The sequence below is a fragment of the Hyla sarda genome, chromosome 12 (assembly GCF_029499605.1).
Source record: "Hyla sarda isolate aHylSar1 chromosome 12, aHylSar1.hap1, whole genome shotgun sequence".
Lineage (NCBI taxonomy): Eukaryota > Metazoa > Chordata > Amphibia > Anura > Hylidae > Hyla > Hyla sarda.
Window position 1 is genome coordinate 42,977,576 of NC_079200.1, and position 16,188 is coordinate 42,993,763.

Sequence of the window (16,188 nt, forward strand, 5' to 3'; positions counted from 1 at the left end):
ACTTCAATATTAGGGTAATGTATGTACAACTGTTTCCTTATATTTTCCTATTATTTAGTTTTCCACAAATTCGCAGAGGTTTTCTATAAGTTCTCGTTTATGGTCTAACCCAGTGGTTTCAAAAATATGGTCCTCCAGCTGTTGAAAAACTACAACTCCAAGTATATCCATACAGGCATGTTGGGAGTTGTAGTTAGGCAACATCTGGAGGGTCACAGTTTGGAGAACTTAAAGGGGTACTCCGGTGTAAACCTTTCTTTTTTAAATCAACTTGTGCCAGAAAGTTAAACAGATTTGTAAATCCCTTCTATAAAAAAAAATCTTAATCCTTCCAGTACTTTTTAGGGGCTGTATACTAAAAAGAAATCCAAAAAAGAAATGCATTTCCTCTGATGTCATGACCACAGTGCTCTATGCTGACCTCTGCTGTCTATTTTAGGAACTGTCCAGAGCTGGAGAAAATTCCCATAGCAAACATATGCTGCTCTGGACAGTTCCTAAAATGGACAGCAGAGGTCATCAGAGAGCACTGTGGTCATGACATCAGAGGAAATGCATTTCTTTTTTGGATTTCTCTTTAGTATACAGCCCCTAAAAAGTACAGGAAGGATTAAGATTTTTTAATATAAGTAATTTACAAATCTGTTTAACTTTCTGGCACCAGTTTATTTAAAAAAAAAAGTTTTCCACAGGAGTACCCATTTAACCCCTTAACCCCTTAAGGACCAAGGACGTACCGGTACGTCCTCAGTCCTTTCCCTTTCTATAACTCAGAGCCACAACGTGGCCCCGCGTCATAGCGGGTCGGGCCCGGCCTCTAACAACGGCCAGGACCCGTGGCTAATAGCGCGCGGCAGTGATCGCGGTGCTGCGCGCTATTAACCCTTTAGACACGGCGTTCAAATTTGAATGCCGCGTCTAAAGTGAAAGTCAAACCATGCCGGTTAGCTCAGGGAGCTGTTCGGGATCGCCGCGGCGAAATCGCGGTGTCCCGAACAGCTGTAGGACACTAAGAGGGTCTCCTATCTTGCCTCCTGGTGTCCGATCGCCGAATGACTGCTCAGTGCCTGAGATCCAGGCATGAGCAGTCAAGCGGCAGAATCATCGATCACTGGTTTCCTATGAGAAACCACTGATCAATGTAAAAGATCGGTGTGTGCAGTGTTATAGGTTCCTATGGGAGCTATAACACTGCAAAAAAAAGTGAATAAAGATCATTTAACACCTCCCCTATTAAAAGTTTGAATCACCCCCCTTTTCCCATTTATAAAAAAAAAACTGTGTAAATAAAATAAACATATGTGGTATCGCCACTTGCGGAAATGTCCGAATTATAAAATTATATTGTTAATTAAACTGCACGGTCAATGGCGTACGCGTAAAAAAAATTCCAAAGTCCAAAATAGTGTATTTTTGGTCACTTTTTATTTCATGAAAAAATGAATAAAAAGTGATCAACAAGTCCTATCAATACAAAAATGGTACCGCAAAAAACTACAGATCACGGCGCAAAAAGTGAGCCCTCATACCGCCCCATATGCAGAAAAATAAAAAAGTTGTAGGGGTCAGAAGATGACAATTTTAAACGTATACATTTTCCTGCATGTAGTTATGATTTTTTTCAGAAGTACGACAAAATCAAACTGTTACGCCGAGCGCTCCGGGTCCCCGCTCCTCCCCGGAGCGCTCGCTACACTCTCGCTCCCGCAGCGCCCCGGTCAGATCCACTGACCGGGTGCGCTGCGATACCGCCTCCAGCCGGGATGCGATTCGCGATGCGGGTGGCGCCCGCTCGCGATGCGCACCCCGGCTCCCGTACCTGACTCGCTCTCCGTCGGTCCTGTCCCGGCGCGCGCGGCCCCGCTCCCTAGGGCGCGCGCGCGCCGGGTCTCTGCGATTTAAAGGGCCACTGCGCCGCTGATTGGCGCAGTGGTTCTAATCAGTGTGTTCACCTGTGCACTCCCTATGTATACCTCACTTCCCCTGCACTCCCTCGCCGGATCTTGTTGCCATTGTGCCAGTGAAAGCGTTCCCTTGTGTGTTCCTAGCCTGTGTTCCAGACCTCCTGCCGTTGCCCCTGACTACGATCCTTGCTGCCTGCCCCGACCTTCTGCTACGTCCGACCTTGCTTCTGTCTACTCCCTTGTACCGCGCCTATCTTCAGCAGTCAGAGAGGTTGAGCCGTTGCTAGTGGATACGACCTGGTCACTACCGCCGCAGCAAGACCATCCCGCTTTGCGGCGGGCTCTGGTGAATACCAGTAGTGACTTAGAACCGGTCCACTAGCACGGTCCACGCCAATCCCTCTCTGGCACAGAGGATCCACCTCCTGCCAGCCGGCATCGTGACAGTAGATCCGGCCATGGATCCCGCTGAAGTTCCTCTGCCAGTTGTCGCCGACCTCACCACGGTGGTCGCCCAGCAGTCACAACAGATAGCGCAACAAGGCCACCAGCTGTCTCAACTGACCGTGATGCTACAGCAGCTACTATCACAGCTTCAGCAATCATCTCCTCCGCCAGCTCCTGCACCTCCTCCGCAGCGAGTGGCCGCCTCAGGCCTACGACTATCCTTGCCGGATAAATTTGATGGGGACTCTAAGTTTTGCCGTGGCTTTCTTTCACAATGTTCCCTGCACTTGGAGATGATGTCGGACCAGTTTCCTACTGAAAGGTCTAAGGTGGCTTTCGTAGTCAGCCTTCTGTCTGGAAAAGCTCTGTCATGGGTCAAACCGCTCTGGGACCGCAATGACCCCGTCACTGCCTCTGTACACTCCTTCTTCTCGGAAATTCGAAGTGTCTTTGAGGAACCTGCCCGAGCCTCTTCTGCTGAGACTGCCCTGCTGAACCTGGTCCAGGGTAATTCTTCCGTTGGCGAGTACGCCGTGCAATTCCGTACTCTTGCTTCAGAACTTTCCTGGAATAATGAGGCCCTCTGCGCGACCTTTAAAAAAGGCCTATCCAGCAACATTAAAGATGTTCTGGCCGCACGAGAAATTCCTGCTAACCTACATGAACTCATTCATCTAGCCACTCGCATTGACATGCGTTTTTCCGAAAGGCGCCAGGAGCTCCGCCAGGATATGGACTTTGTTCGCACGAGGCGTTTTTTCTCCCCGGCTCCTCTCTCCTCTGGTCCTCTGCAATCCGTTCCTGTGCCTCCCGCCGTGGAGGCTATGCAAGTTGACCGGTCTCGTCTAACACCTCAAGAGAGGACACGACGCCGCATGGAGAATCTCTGCCTGTACTGTGCCGGTACCGAACACTTCCTGAAGGATTGTCCTATCCGTCCTTCCCGCCTGGAAAGACGTACGCTGACTCCGCACAAAGGTGAAACAGTCCTTGATGTCAACTCTGCTTCTCCACGTCTTACTGTGCCTGTGCGGATATCTGCCTCTACCTTCTCCTTCTCCACTAAGGCCTTCTTGGATTCCGGATCTACAGGAAACTTTATTTTGGCCTCACTCATCAACAGGTTCAACATCCCAGTGACCAGTCTCGCCAGACCTCTCTACATCAATTGCGTTAACAATGAAAGATTGGACTGTGCCGTGCGTTACCGCACGGAACCCCTCCTAATGTGCATCGGACCTCATCACGAAAAAATTGAGTTTTTGGTCCTCTCCAATTGCACTTCCGAAATTCTCCTTGGACTACCCTGGCTTCAACACCATTCCCCAACCCTGGATTGGTCCACAGGGGAGATCAAGAGTTGGGGTCCCTCTTGTTTCAAGGACTGCCTTAAACCGGTTACCAGTACTCCCTGCCGTGACCCTGTGGTTCCCCCTGTAACCGGTCTCCCTAAGGCCTATATGGACTTTGCTGATGTGTTTTGCAAAAAACAAGCTGAGACTCTTCCTCCTCACAGGCCTTATGACTGTCCTATTGACCTCCTCCCGGGCACTTCTCCACCCCGGGGCAGAATTTATCCTTTGTCCGCCCCAGAGACTCTTGCTATGTCTGAGTACATCCAGGAAAATGTAAAAAAGGGCTTTATCCGCAAATCCTCCTCTCCTGCCGGAGCCGGATTTTTCTTTGTGTCCAAAAAAGATGGCTCCCTACGTCCTTGCATTGACTACCGCGGTCTTAACAAAATCACGGTAAAGAACCGCTACCCTCTACCTCTTATCTCTGAACTCTTTGATCGCCTCCAAGGTGCCCACATCTTTACCAAACTGGACTTAAGAGGTGCTTATAATCTCATCCGCATCAGAGAGGGGGATGAATGGAAAACGGCATTTAACACTAGAGATGGACACTTTGAGTATCTGGTCATGCCCTTTGGCCTGTGCAACGCCCCTGCCGTCTTCCAAGACTTTGTTAATGAAATTTTTCGTGATCTCTTATATTCCTGTGTTGTTGTGTATCTGGACGATATCCTGATTTTTTCTGCCAACCTAGAAGAACACCGCCAGCATGTCCGCATGGTTCTTCAGAGACTTTGTGACAATCAACTTTATGCCAAGATGGAGAAATGTCTGTTTGAATGTCAATCTCTTCCTTTTCTAGGATACTTGGTCTCTGGCCAGGGACTACAAATGGATCCAGACAAACTCTCTGCCGTCTTAGATTGGCCACGCCCCTCCGGACTCCGTGCTATCCAATGTTTTTTGGGGTTCGCCAATTATTACAGACAATTTATTCCACATTTTTCCACCATTGTGGCTCCTATCGTGGCTTTAACCAAGAAGAATGCCAATCCTAAGTCATGGCCTCCTCAAGCGGAAGACGCCTTTAAACGGCTCAAGTCTGCCTTTTCTTCTGCTCCCGTGCTCTCCAGACCTGACCCATCTAAACCCTTCCTATTGGAGGTAGATGCCTCCTCAGTAGGAGCGGGAGCGGTCCTTCTACAAAAAAATTCTTCCGGGCATGCTGTTACTTGTGGTTTTTTTTCTAGGACCTTCTCTCCGGCGGAGAGGAACTACTCCATCGGGGATCGAGAGCTACTAGCCATTAAATTAGCACTTGAGGAATGGAGGCATCTGCTGGAGGGATCAAGATTTCCAGTTATTATTTACACCGATCACAAAAATCTCTCCTATCTCCAGTCTGCCCAACGGCTGAATCCTCGCCAGGCCAGGTGGTCTCTGTTCTTTGCCCGATTTAATTTTGAAATTCACTTTCGGCCTGCTGATAAGAACATCAGGGCCGATGCTCTCTCTCGTTCCTCGGATGCCTCGGAAGTAGAGCTCTCTCCGCAACACATCATTCCTCCTGACTGCCTGATCTCCACTTCTCCAGCCTCCATCAGGCAAACTCCTCCAGGGAAGACCTTCGTCACTCCACGCCAACGCCTCGGAATCCTCAAATGGGGTCACTCCTCCCATCTCGCAGGCCATGCGGGCATCAAGAAATCCGTGCAACTCATCTCTCGTTTCTATTGGTGGCCGACTCTGGAGACGGATGTTGTTGATTTTGTGCGGGCCTGCACTGTCTGTGCCCGGGATAAGACTCCTCGCCAGAAGCCCGCTGGTCTTCTTCATCCTCTGCCTGTTCCCGAACAGCCTTGGTCTCTGATTGGTATGGACTTTATTACAGACTTACCCTCATCCCGTGGCAACACTGTTGTTTGGGTGGTCGTTGATCGATTCTCCAAGATGGCACATTTCATCCCTCTTCCTGGTCTTCCTTCTGCGCCTCAGTTGGCAAAACAATTTTTTGTACACATTTTTCGTCTTCACGGGTTGCCCACGCAGATCGTCTCGGATAGAGGCGTCCAATTCGTGTCAAAATTCTGGAGGGCTCTCTGTAAACAACTCAAGATTAAATTAAACTTTTCTTCTGCTTATCATCCTCAATCCAATGGGCAAGTAGAAAGAATTAACCAGGTCCTGGGTGATTATTTACGGCATTTTGTTTCCTCCCGCCAGGATGACTGGGCAGATCTTCTACCATGGGCCGAATTCTCATATAACTTCAGAGTTTCTGAATCTTCTTCCAAATCCCCATTTTTCGTGGTGTACGGCCGTCACCCTCTTCCCCCCCTCCCTACTCCCTTGCCCTCTGGTTTGCCCGCTGTGGATGAAATAACTCGTGATCTTTCCACCATATGGAAAGAGACCCAAAATTCTCTCTTACAGGCTTCATCACGCATGAAGAAGTTTGCTGATAAGAAAAGAAGAGCTCCCCCCATATTTTCTCCCGGAGACAAGGTATGGCTCTCCGCTAAATATGTCCGCTTCCGTGTTCCCAGCTACAAATTGGGACCACGCTATCTTGGTCCTTTCAAAATTTTGTGCCAGATTAATCCTGTCTCTTATAAACTTCTTCTCCCTCCTTCTCTTCGTATTCCTAATGCCTTTCACGTTTCTCTTCTTAAACCACTCATCATCAACCGTTTCTCTCCTAAACTTATCTCTCCCACTCCTGTCTCCGGTTCTTCAGACATCTTTCCTGTAAAGGAGATACTGGCCTCCAAAAAGGTCAGAGGAAAAACCTTCTTTTTGGTTGACTGGGAGGGCTGTGGCCCTGAAGAGAGATCCTGGGAACCTGAGGACAATATCCTAGATAAAAGTCTGGTCCTCAGGTTCTCAGGCTCCAAGAAGAGGGGGAGACCCAAGGGGGGGGGGTACTGTTACGCCGAGCGCTCCGGGTCCCCGCTCCTCCCCGGAGCGCTCGCTACACTCTCGCTCCCGCAGCGCCCCGGTCAGATCCACTGACCGGGTGCGCTGCGATACCGCCTCCAGCCGGGATGCGATTCGCGATGCGGGTGGCGCCCGCTCGCGATGCGCACCCCGGCTCCCGTACCTGACTCGCTCTCCGTCGGTCCTGTCCCGGCGCGCGCGGCCCCGCTCCCTAGGGCGCGCGCGCGCCGGGTCTCTGCGATTTAAAGGGCCACTGCGCCGCTGATTGGCGCAGTGGTTCTAATCAGTGTGTTCACCTGTGCACTCCCTATGTATACCTCACTTCCCCTGCACTCCCTCGCCGGATCTTGTTGCCATTGTGCCAGTGAAAGCGTTCCCTTGTGTGTTCCTAGCCTGTGTTCCAGACCTCCTGCCGTTGCCCCTGACTACGATCCTTGCTGCCTGCCCCGACCTTCTGCTACGTCCGACCTTGCTTCTGTCTACTCCCTTGTACCGCGCCTATCTTCAGCAGTCAGAGAGGTTGAGCCGTAGCTAGTGGATACGACCTGGTCACTACCGCCGCAGCAAGACCATCCCGCTTTGCGGCGGGCTCTGGTGAATACCAGTAGTGACTTAGAACCGGTCCACTAGCACGGTCCACGCCAATCCCTCTCTGGCACAGAGGATCCACCTCCTGCCAGCCGGCATCGTGACACAAACCTATATAAGTAGGGTATCATTTTGATCGTATGGACCAACAGAATAAAGAGAATGTGTAATTTTTACCGAAAAATTTACTGCGTAGAAACAGAAGCCCCCAAAAGTTACAAAATGGCATTTTTAAAAAAAAATGTTGTCTCACAATGATTTAATTTTCCGTTTCGCTGTAGTTTTTTGGGAAAAATGACTGACATCATCACAAAGTAGAATTGGTGGCGCAAAAAATAAGCCATAATACATAATAATTTTTCTACCTAAAAATCCATATTATGGCTTATTTTTTGCGTCACCAACTCTACTTTGCAGGGACATTAGTTATTTTACCCAAAAATCCATGGCGAAACGGAAAAATAATCATTGTGCGATACAATCGAACAAAAAACGCCATTTTGTAACTTTTGGGGGCTTCTGTTTCTACGCAGTGCATATTTTGGTAAAAATGACACCTCATCATTATTCCGTAGGTCCATATGGTTAAAATGGTACCCTACCTATATTGGTTTGATTTTGTCGTACTTCTGGAAAAAATAATAACTAAATGCAGGAAAATTTATGCGTTTAAAAATGTCCTCTTCTGACCCCTATAACTTTTTTATTTTTCCACGCACAGGGAGGGCTCATTTTTTGGGTTGTGATCTGAAGTTTTTATCGGTACCATTTTTGCTTTGATCGGACTTTTTGATCACTTTTTATTCATTTTCTAATGATATAAAAAGTGACCAAAAATACGCTTTTTTTAACTTTTGAATTTTTTTTACGTGCACGCCATTGACAGTGCGGTTTAATTAACAATATATTTTTATAGTTCGGACATTTACGCATGTGTCGATACCACATATGTTTATTTTTATTTACACTGTTTTATTTTTTTTATGGGAAAAGGGGGGTGATTCAAACTTTTATTAGGGAAGGGGTTAAATGATCTTTATTAACACTTTTTTTGCAGTGTTATAGCTCCTATAGGGAGTACAAGTACAAGGAACACTGAAGGGAGGGGTTACTCTACATATACCTATGGGGAAAGGGAGGGGTTACTCTACATATACCTATGGGGAAGGGGAGGGGTTACTCTACATATACCTATGGGGAGGGAGGGTTACTTTACATATACCTATGGGGGAGGGGTTACTCTACATATACCTATGGGGAAGGGGAGGGGTTACTTTACATATACCTATGGGGAAGAGGGGGGGTGTAACTGAATATACACCTATGGGAAAGGGGGGGTGTAACTGCATATACCTATGGGAAAGGGGGGGGGTTTAACTGCATATACCTATGGGAAAGAGGGGGGGTGTAACTGCATATACCTATGGGAAAGGGGGGGCGGAGGATGTAACTGCATATACCTATGGGAAAGAGGGGGGGTGCAACTGCATATACCTATGGGAAAGAGGGGAGGGGAAGGTAACTCTGCCTATACCAATGGGGAAGAGGGGGGGGGAAATCTGCCTATACCTATGGGAAAAAAGGGGTTTAACTCTGCCTATACCTATGGGAAATGGGGGGAGGTTTTTTTTTTTTTTACTCTGCCTATACCTACGGGGAAAGGGGGGTTAACTTTGTTCCTATACTTATTGGGAAGGGGTTTTAACTCTGCTGCCTATACCTACAGGGAAGTGGGGCCTACCTAACTTTATGCCTGGATGCCTAACTACTTACCTACATACCCAGCTACCTAACTATGTACATACCTGGCCTTCATACATGGCTGCCTAACTACCTAGCTAGCCCCCTACCTACCTAACTTGTCACCTACCTACATATCTGGCTTCCTGATCTACCTACCTAGTTACCTATTTACCTGGCTACCTACCTACCTGCCCGTTTACTGTTTAGGACACCAAGGAGGGCATTATTACAGTTTGTGGGCCTATAGATGGAAAGATTGTGTAGAGGAGGGGGGGGGGGGTTACTGGAAAAATGCAGAGTCTGACATGTTTTTCCTGCAGATGTTAAGAGATCCACATGGCGGTCTTATCCGGACGGAGAAGAAAAGGAAAGAGGATGCCGCTAATCAGAAAAGACGTAATTGTGAGTCTCAAAATGTAACTGTAATCACTTATATGGTATACACATCCTGTGTACAGCTGATATCTACCGCCATATGGTCCTGTATATAATCACTTATACAGATTCTTTATAGTATACTGGTCTGTGTATAGAGGTTTTATTCAGTACAGTATGGCGGTATTATCCAGTTATTGTGTGGTGGTATATATTTACTCCTTGTATACCAGTATTATTAGTCATGGAAATTTACCTATGTTAAAGTGTTTCTTATATATATAAATTTTAGTTTATTGTGTGTGGGATTTAGGTGGAATAGGGGCGTGGCAGAAGATTGACGAGCTGCAGAGCCTAGTAGGGGCCCTTGCTTTTTTTTTTGTCCCTGGGCCCCGAGTGTTGTCAATCCACTCCTGGGATGGGGTGTAATTAAGGGGGGTGGGAGGAGGGGGGAAAATAAAAGGGGGGAAGGGAGGGGGGTGTAATTAAGGGGGGGAAGGGTGTGGGGGGGGGGGGGGTGCCAAACAAAGGGTCCGTCCCGGGTAAAAAAAATGCTCTAGGTACGCCCCTGGGGCAGGGGAAGGCACTATAGATTGAATTCTCACCAATCAAATTGTCTATTGATAGAATAGCCCTCACAATAGATGTATATTTGTTAACCATATTGTTGGCGATTACCAGAAGAGATTGATCATTTTGCTTTGATGGCATTTAAAGTGAATTTTCTTTGTGCCCCATTTGATGTGCATATCTACACCCCACCTCATTTGATAGCAGACATTAGTTACATTAATGAGCTCTCTTACATATTCGGTGATAAGCACGGTGGTGAGAAATGCCAGGCCAGCTCCATACTTTATCATAAAACAGTCTCATTATAAAACAATTGACAACGCTATTACAGTAAGTTTCAACATATCAGGGACTATTCCCACTGGGGTGCCTAAAACGTGACCAAAAGTTAACGTACGTCTACATTACATCACTATATTCCATATATAATAGATACACACCATAAACAGTATAATAACTTTGTTGCTGATGTGTGTAACTGGAATAGGTAAGTATACGCTGTTGAGTAGGCATGTGACAGACACAGAACAGAACTTTTATAGAAACATAAAATAGACTTATAGGGGGAGATTTATCAAAACCTGTCCGGAGGAAAAGTTACTGAGTTGCCCATAGCAACCAATCAGATCGCTTCTTTCATTTCTGAGAAATGAAAGAAGTGATCTGATTGGTTGCTATGGGCAACTCAGAAACTTTTCCTCTGGACAGGTTTTGATTACTCTCCCCCTATATATTGTCATCAACTAACATTGCCCATGAGGTGGTACAGTGATTTATAACCTGTACCCCATTGTATGTACCTCACTGATCTAGTAATGTACAGTGAGATCAACACATGGCTTCAAGGGAAAGTCCAGCGAGGTAAAAAGTTTGTATCTTTATTCTATTCATGGACGGACAGGAACATGATTAAGACTGTTAGTGGTCAAAATGTATAGGCGTTGTTCACACTGTGGTGTTACCTCTTGTCTTGATGGTTTTTGGACGGTTATAAAAGCTACGTTATTGTAAATATTCCTCAATTAATACATTGAGACAACACACTGCCAGCTTGGCAAAGTAAATAAGATTAGGAACCATCACCAGATGTGTATGATTCTGTGACATATTAATCTTTACCACCAGTATTTTTAACTTTGCAAGATCACCCCTCTCCTGTTGACATCATAGGAATTCACGAAAGATGAATCAAAAACAAAGTTTATTCCAAAATGATGTCTGTAGGGCACGGTTAAGTGCAGCCCAGCACCCAATGGCAACGTTAAAGACTGTCCAGTGCAGAGTAGAATGCTCTTTAAAGGGGAACCCCAGCCAAAATGAACTTATCCCCTCCCACAGAAATAAAGAGTGCGTGTACCACACTCGCTGCTCAGAGAGAGCTGGGTCCTGTACCAGAGATTGCGGTCGGACCCCCCGGTCGGTCGACGCCACACTGTCGGAGTTCTCCTTTAAGAAATCTCCATATTTATAATCATGCAGGATATATACAACAGGACAATAGGGGAAATCAGTAACGCCTTTCAAGCATTTCTGAATTTCCCTGTCGTTCGGTTTTATGCATCCTGCATGATTATAAATATGGAGATTTCTTAAAGAGCCCTCCTCTGCGCTGGACAATCTTTTCTTTAAAGGGATATTCCAGGCAAAACCTTTTTATATATATATATATATATATATATATATATATATATATATATGTCAACTGGCTCCGGAAAGTTAAACAGATTTGTAAATTACTTCTATTAAAAAATCTTAATCCTTCCAATAGTTATTAGCTTCTGAAGTTTTCTGTCTAACTGCTCAATGATGATGTCACGTCCCGGGAGCTGTGCATGATGGGAGAATATCCCCATAGGAACTGCACAGCTCCCGGGACGTGAGTCATCAGAGAGCAGTTAGACAGAAAACAACAACTCAACTTCAGAAGCTAATAACTATTGGAAGGATTAAGATTTTTTAATAGAAGTAATTTACAAATCTGTTTAACTTTCCGGAGCCAGTTGATATATAAAAAAAGTTTTGGCCTGGAATACCCCTTTAAAGGGGTACTCTAGTGGAAAACAATTTTTTTTTCATATCAACTGGCTCCAGAAAGTTAAACAGATTTGTAAATTACTTCTATTAAAAAATCTTAATCCCTGCAGTACTTATCAGCTGCTGAATTTGTGTAGTTCTTTCCAGTCTGACTAGAGTGCTCTCTGCTGCCACCTCTGTCTGTCTCAGGAACTGTCTGGAGCAGGAGAGGTTTGCTATGAGGATTTGCTCCTGCTCTGGATAGTTCCTGAGACAGACAAAGGTGTCAGCAGAGAGCACTGTGGTCAGACAGAAAAGAACAACTCAAATTCAGCAGCTGATGAGTACTGGAAGGATTAAGATTTTTTATTAGAAGTAATTTACAAATCTGTTTAACTTTCTGGAGCCAGTTTAAAATAAAATATGTTGTTCACTGGAGTACCCCTTTAAAGTTGGACGAGAGGTGAAGGAACATTTCGTCACTGCAGGTAAGTGTCTTAAAGGAGTATTCCAGGAAAAAAAACTTTTTTGTAATATATATCAACTAGCTCCAGAAAGTTAAACAGATTTGTAAATTACTTCTATTAAAAAATCTTAATCCTTCTAATAATTATCAGCTGCTGAAGTTGCGTTGTTCTTTTCTGTCTGACAACAGTGCCCTTTGCTGACATCTCTGCTTGTCTCGGGAACTACACAGAGTAGAAGAGGTTTGCTATTGGGATTTGCTTCTACTCTGGACAGTTCCCGAGACACGAGTTATCAGAGAGAACTTAGTCAGAAAAGAACAACTCAACTTCAGCAGCTGATAATTATTGGAAGGATTAGGATTTTTTAATAGAAGTAATTTACAAATCTGTTTAACTTTCTGGAGCCAGTTGATATATAAAAAAAAACGTTTTTTCCTGGAATACCCCTTTAAGCACGGCTTTGGTTACGGTTAAGGGTTTTTCCGCAGTGGTTACAAAGTCTCACATTACACACAATCTCTTTGTAATTATCTCAGCAATGTTTTGCTTTGTGTTTCATGTTTGTCAATAAACTGACTGTTGTCTTCAGATCATTGGGGCATATTGGGGGAGATTTATCAAAACCTGTGCAGAGGAAGAGTGGTGCAGTTGCCCATAGCAACCAATCAGATTGCTTCTTTCATTTTCCACAGGCCTCTAAAGAGGCCTGTGGAAAATGAAAGAAGCAATCTGATTGGTTGCTATGGGCAACTGCACCACTCTTCCTCTGCACAGGTTTTGATAAATCTCCCCCATTGAGTCTGGCCAACTACCGTCCTCACTTCTTTGAAAAAGCCAGGGTACGCTGGCGAAACGTTAGCAGGAGGGGCTATAATGTTTTTATAAAACGACATCCTAGTGACACAAAAGCAATACTTTAATTGGGTGGGAATTTTTCTAGTCAGCGGTGGCAACACTGTCTGTGAGAGCTAGATTTTCCCACTGTGACACTGATCACAAGGCATTTTGGTAATATTGACCTATTTGTAGTCACACAGTGGATGACTGGACTTTTTAACATTTTTTCACTATGGTACCAAAAGCACAATTTATAATTAAGTGGTTGTAACAAAAGTTAAATTTTAATAATTTAGTTAAGAGGTCTCTAGTTTAGGGCAGTCCTTGGGGACTTGTCCCTAAAATTGTAATTTTCAACTACTGGCGTGAACTTTAGAGTCACATGTGGACAGATGGTGGTTGTGATATATGTTTATGATGGTGATAATCAGTAGAAAGTGAATATACAATCACCCTTTGGTTATAGTAAATACCAGGCAAGCATTGCAGTGTTTGGTGTCTCCAGTAAATCATACATGTACAGCTCGGTATCTTCCCTCACAATGACATCCTTTTACAGTTGCACTTAGCATTATGATGTAGAATCACCACAAGGATGGTGCTTATGCCTCCGGCCAGGACACATTAGGGATGTCCCTGCATACCACCAGCCTTGGCAGATAAGTGATCCCAGGGCTGTGTACACATCACAGTACATACAGTCACTGCTGAAGTCTATCATTCCTGGGCATAGACATCCTTGTGTTTGAGTAACAGACCGATCAAATGGACTCCAGTGTCAGGTCATGTGTTTATGACAGCTTGTGCCCTTCATATGGGCATTATCTCTGCCTGGTGTGCATGGCGCAGCATCTGTCTCCCTTGCATTTACTAATCATTTGTTTTGGAGGAACCGGACTCCCATTTTTCGCATTGTAAAGCGGAGGTCTCCAACCTGTGGCTCTACAGCGGGGAGTTGTAGTTTTGCAACAGGTTGAAGATCACTGTTGTAGAGCGGTGTTTCCCAACCGGTGTGCCTCCAGCTGTTACAAAACTACAAATACCAGGTTGAAGATCACTGTTGTAGAGCAGTGTTTCCCAACAGGTGTACCTCCAGCTGTTACAAAACTACAAATACCAGGTTGAAGATCACTGTTGTAGAGCAGTGTTTCCCAACCGGCGTACCTACAGTTGATGCAAAACTACAACTACCAGGTTAACAATCACTGTTTTAGAGCAGTGTTTCCCAACCGGCATGCTTCCAGCTGTTGCAAAACTACAACTATCAGGTTGAAGATCACTGTTAGAGAGCGGTGTTTTCCAACCGGCGTGCCTCCAGCTGTTGCAAAACCACAAATACCAGGTTGAAGATAGACTGCAGCAGGTTGAAGATCACTGTTGTAGAGCAGTGTTTCCCAACCGGCATGCCTCCAGCTGTTGCGAAACTACATCTACCAGGTTAAAGATCTCTGTTGTAGAGCAGTGTTTCCCAACCGGCATGCCTCCAGCTGTTGCAAAACCACAACTACCAGGTGGAAGATCACGGCAACAGGTTGAAGATCACTGTTGTAGAGCAGTGTTTCCCAACCGGCATGCCTCCAGCTGTTGCAAAACTACAACTACCAGCATTCCCGGACAGCTGAAGGCTGTCCGGGAATGCTGGTAGTTGTAGTTTTGCAACAGCTGGAGGCACACCTGTTGGGAAGCAGTGTAGACTTGTATTTGTGTGAAAGCAGACTTTAGAGAAATACTTACTCTGTCCTTCAAACTTCCTGATGATGGTGTCCAGGTAGGTATTCTGGGGGGCCACATGCCCCCTCCTCACCGGCATCTTGGAATAGGGTGTCGCCTCTCACTAAGCGCAGAAGAAAGTTCCCAATCTCCCTAGGCGACCCCGACGTTTGGATCTTTTTCCGAATGAAATCTCCGTATGGGTATCCGGATCTTCCAGCTTCATGGCAATAACATCTTGCGGCTCAGTTTAACCCTTTCCTGAAAGCGTAAACCAGTTATTCCAAAACGTATCCTAGAGCGATGACAGAAAGGATTAGGGATTTGCAGGGATGGGAAGAGCAGCACATAGAGCCTGTACTCTCTCTCCCCCTCCCCACCTCCAAACTACACATGTGCCGGGAGAAAGGAGTTGTCAACAGCCACAACTGTTAGTTAGGATGACAACTTCAATCCGGCCCCACCTCCATGTCGTCTTAAAATAAAACACTGACCCAAGTCCCTAAGGAGGTCACAGATCACAGGTGCCTCCCCGGCAAGAGCCAGCGACCGGATCAATGGCAAGATAGTGAGAGCTGTCCTCTCTGTGTGGTGCTGAACGTGCTGCTAGTAATCCGCGGCTGGGGGTGGAGTGGGGCCGCTCTCTATTAAATCCAGACTCACGTTGCATGTACAGACAAGTCTTATTCTCCGTGTCTAGAAGACAGTTTGCAAGGAAATCCCTTCCGTTCACTCTTTAGTTGCCGGGCAGATCTCCCTTTCGTTGCGTCCATAGAAGCCGGAGGAGGTCATCAGCTGGAAGCATCAACACATTCATATGTAGGAGATAAAGCGGGATCGGTAGAACCGAAAGGCAAACCGACTACATTACACGCAAGCCTTCTCTCCTGCTCTTTACGTTGTACGGCATCATACCTTTCCATCACACACAGAGCATTGCGGCTGGAATCAGGCAGAGCAGGGCAGATATACTGGACCTTACAATAGGATCACAATGGTTCCCCGGCAAAATATTGTTACTATGTTGCTTTCTGGTGGGTTTTTGGGATTTATAGTAGTAGAAGAAGGTTTGGGATTTGTTTCTTTCATTACAATGTGGGATGTAATCTGTAGTAAGACGAGCTGAAGTTCATAAGCGAAAGATATGAGATAGATACTGTAGATAGATAGATAGATAAATGTATATGAGATGGAAAGATAGATGGATAGATAGATATGAGATAGATATTAGATAGATAGATAGATGTATATGAGATAGATGATAGATAGATGTATGTGAGATACATAGATATTTGTATA

The 16,188-nt window shown here is 45.6% G+C and overlaps 1 protein-coding gene across 4 annotated transcripts in view; it reads right to left on the reverse strand.

Moving 5' to 3' along the window:
- Positions 1 to 15,751, reverse strand: part of KCNH6 (potassium voltage-gated channel subfamily H member 6) — a 531,028-nt gene extending 515,277 nt beyond the window's left edge. For all 4 annotated transcript variants that reach the window (XM_056548171.1, XM_056548170.1, XM_056548169.1 and 1 more), the window contains exon 1: positions 14,914 to 15,751. In XM_056548171.1, coding sequence (XP_056404146.1) covers positions 14,914 to 14,989 — 76 coding nt within the window. In that variant the 5' untranslated portion in view covers positions 14,990 to 15,751. The remainder of the gene's footprint in view (positions 1 to 14,913) is intronic.
- Between the last annotated feature and the right edge of the window lie 437 nt (positions 15,752 to 16,188).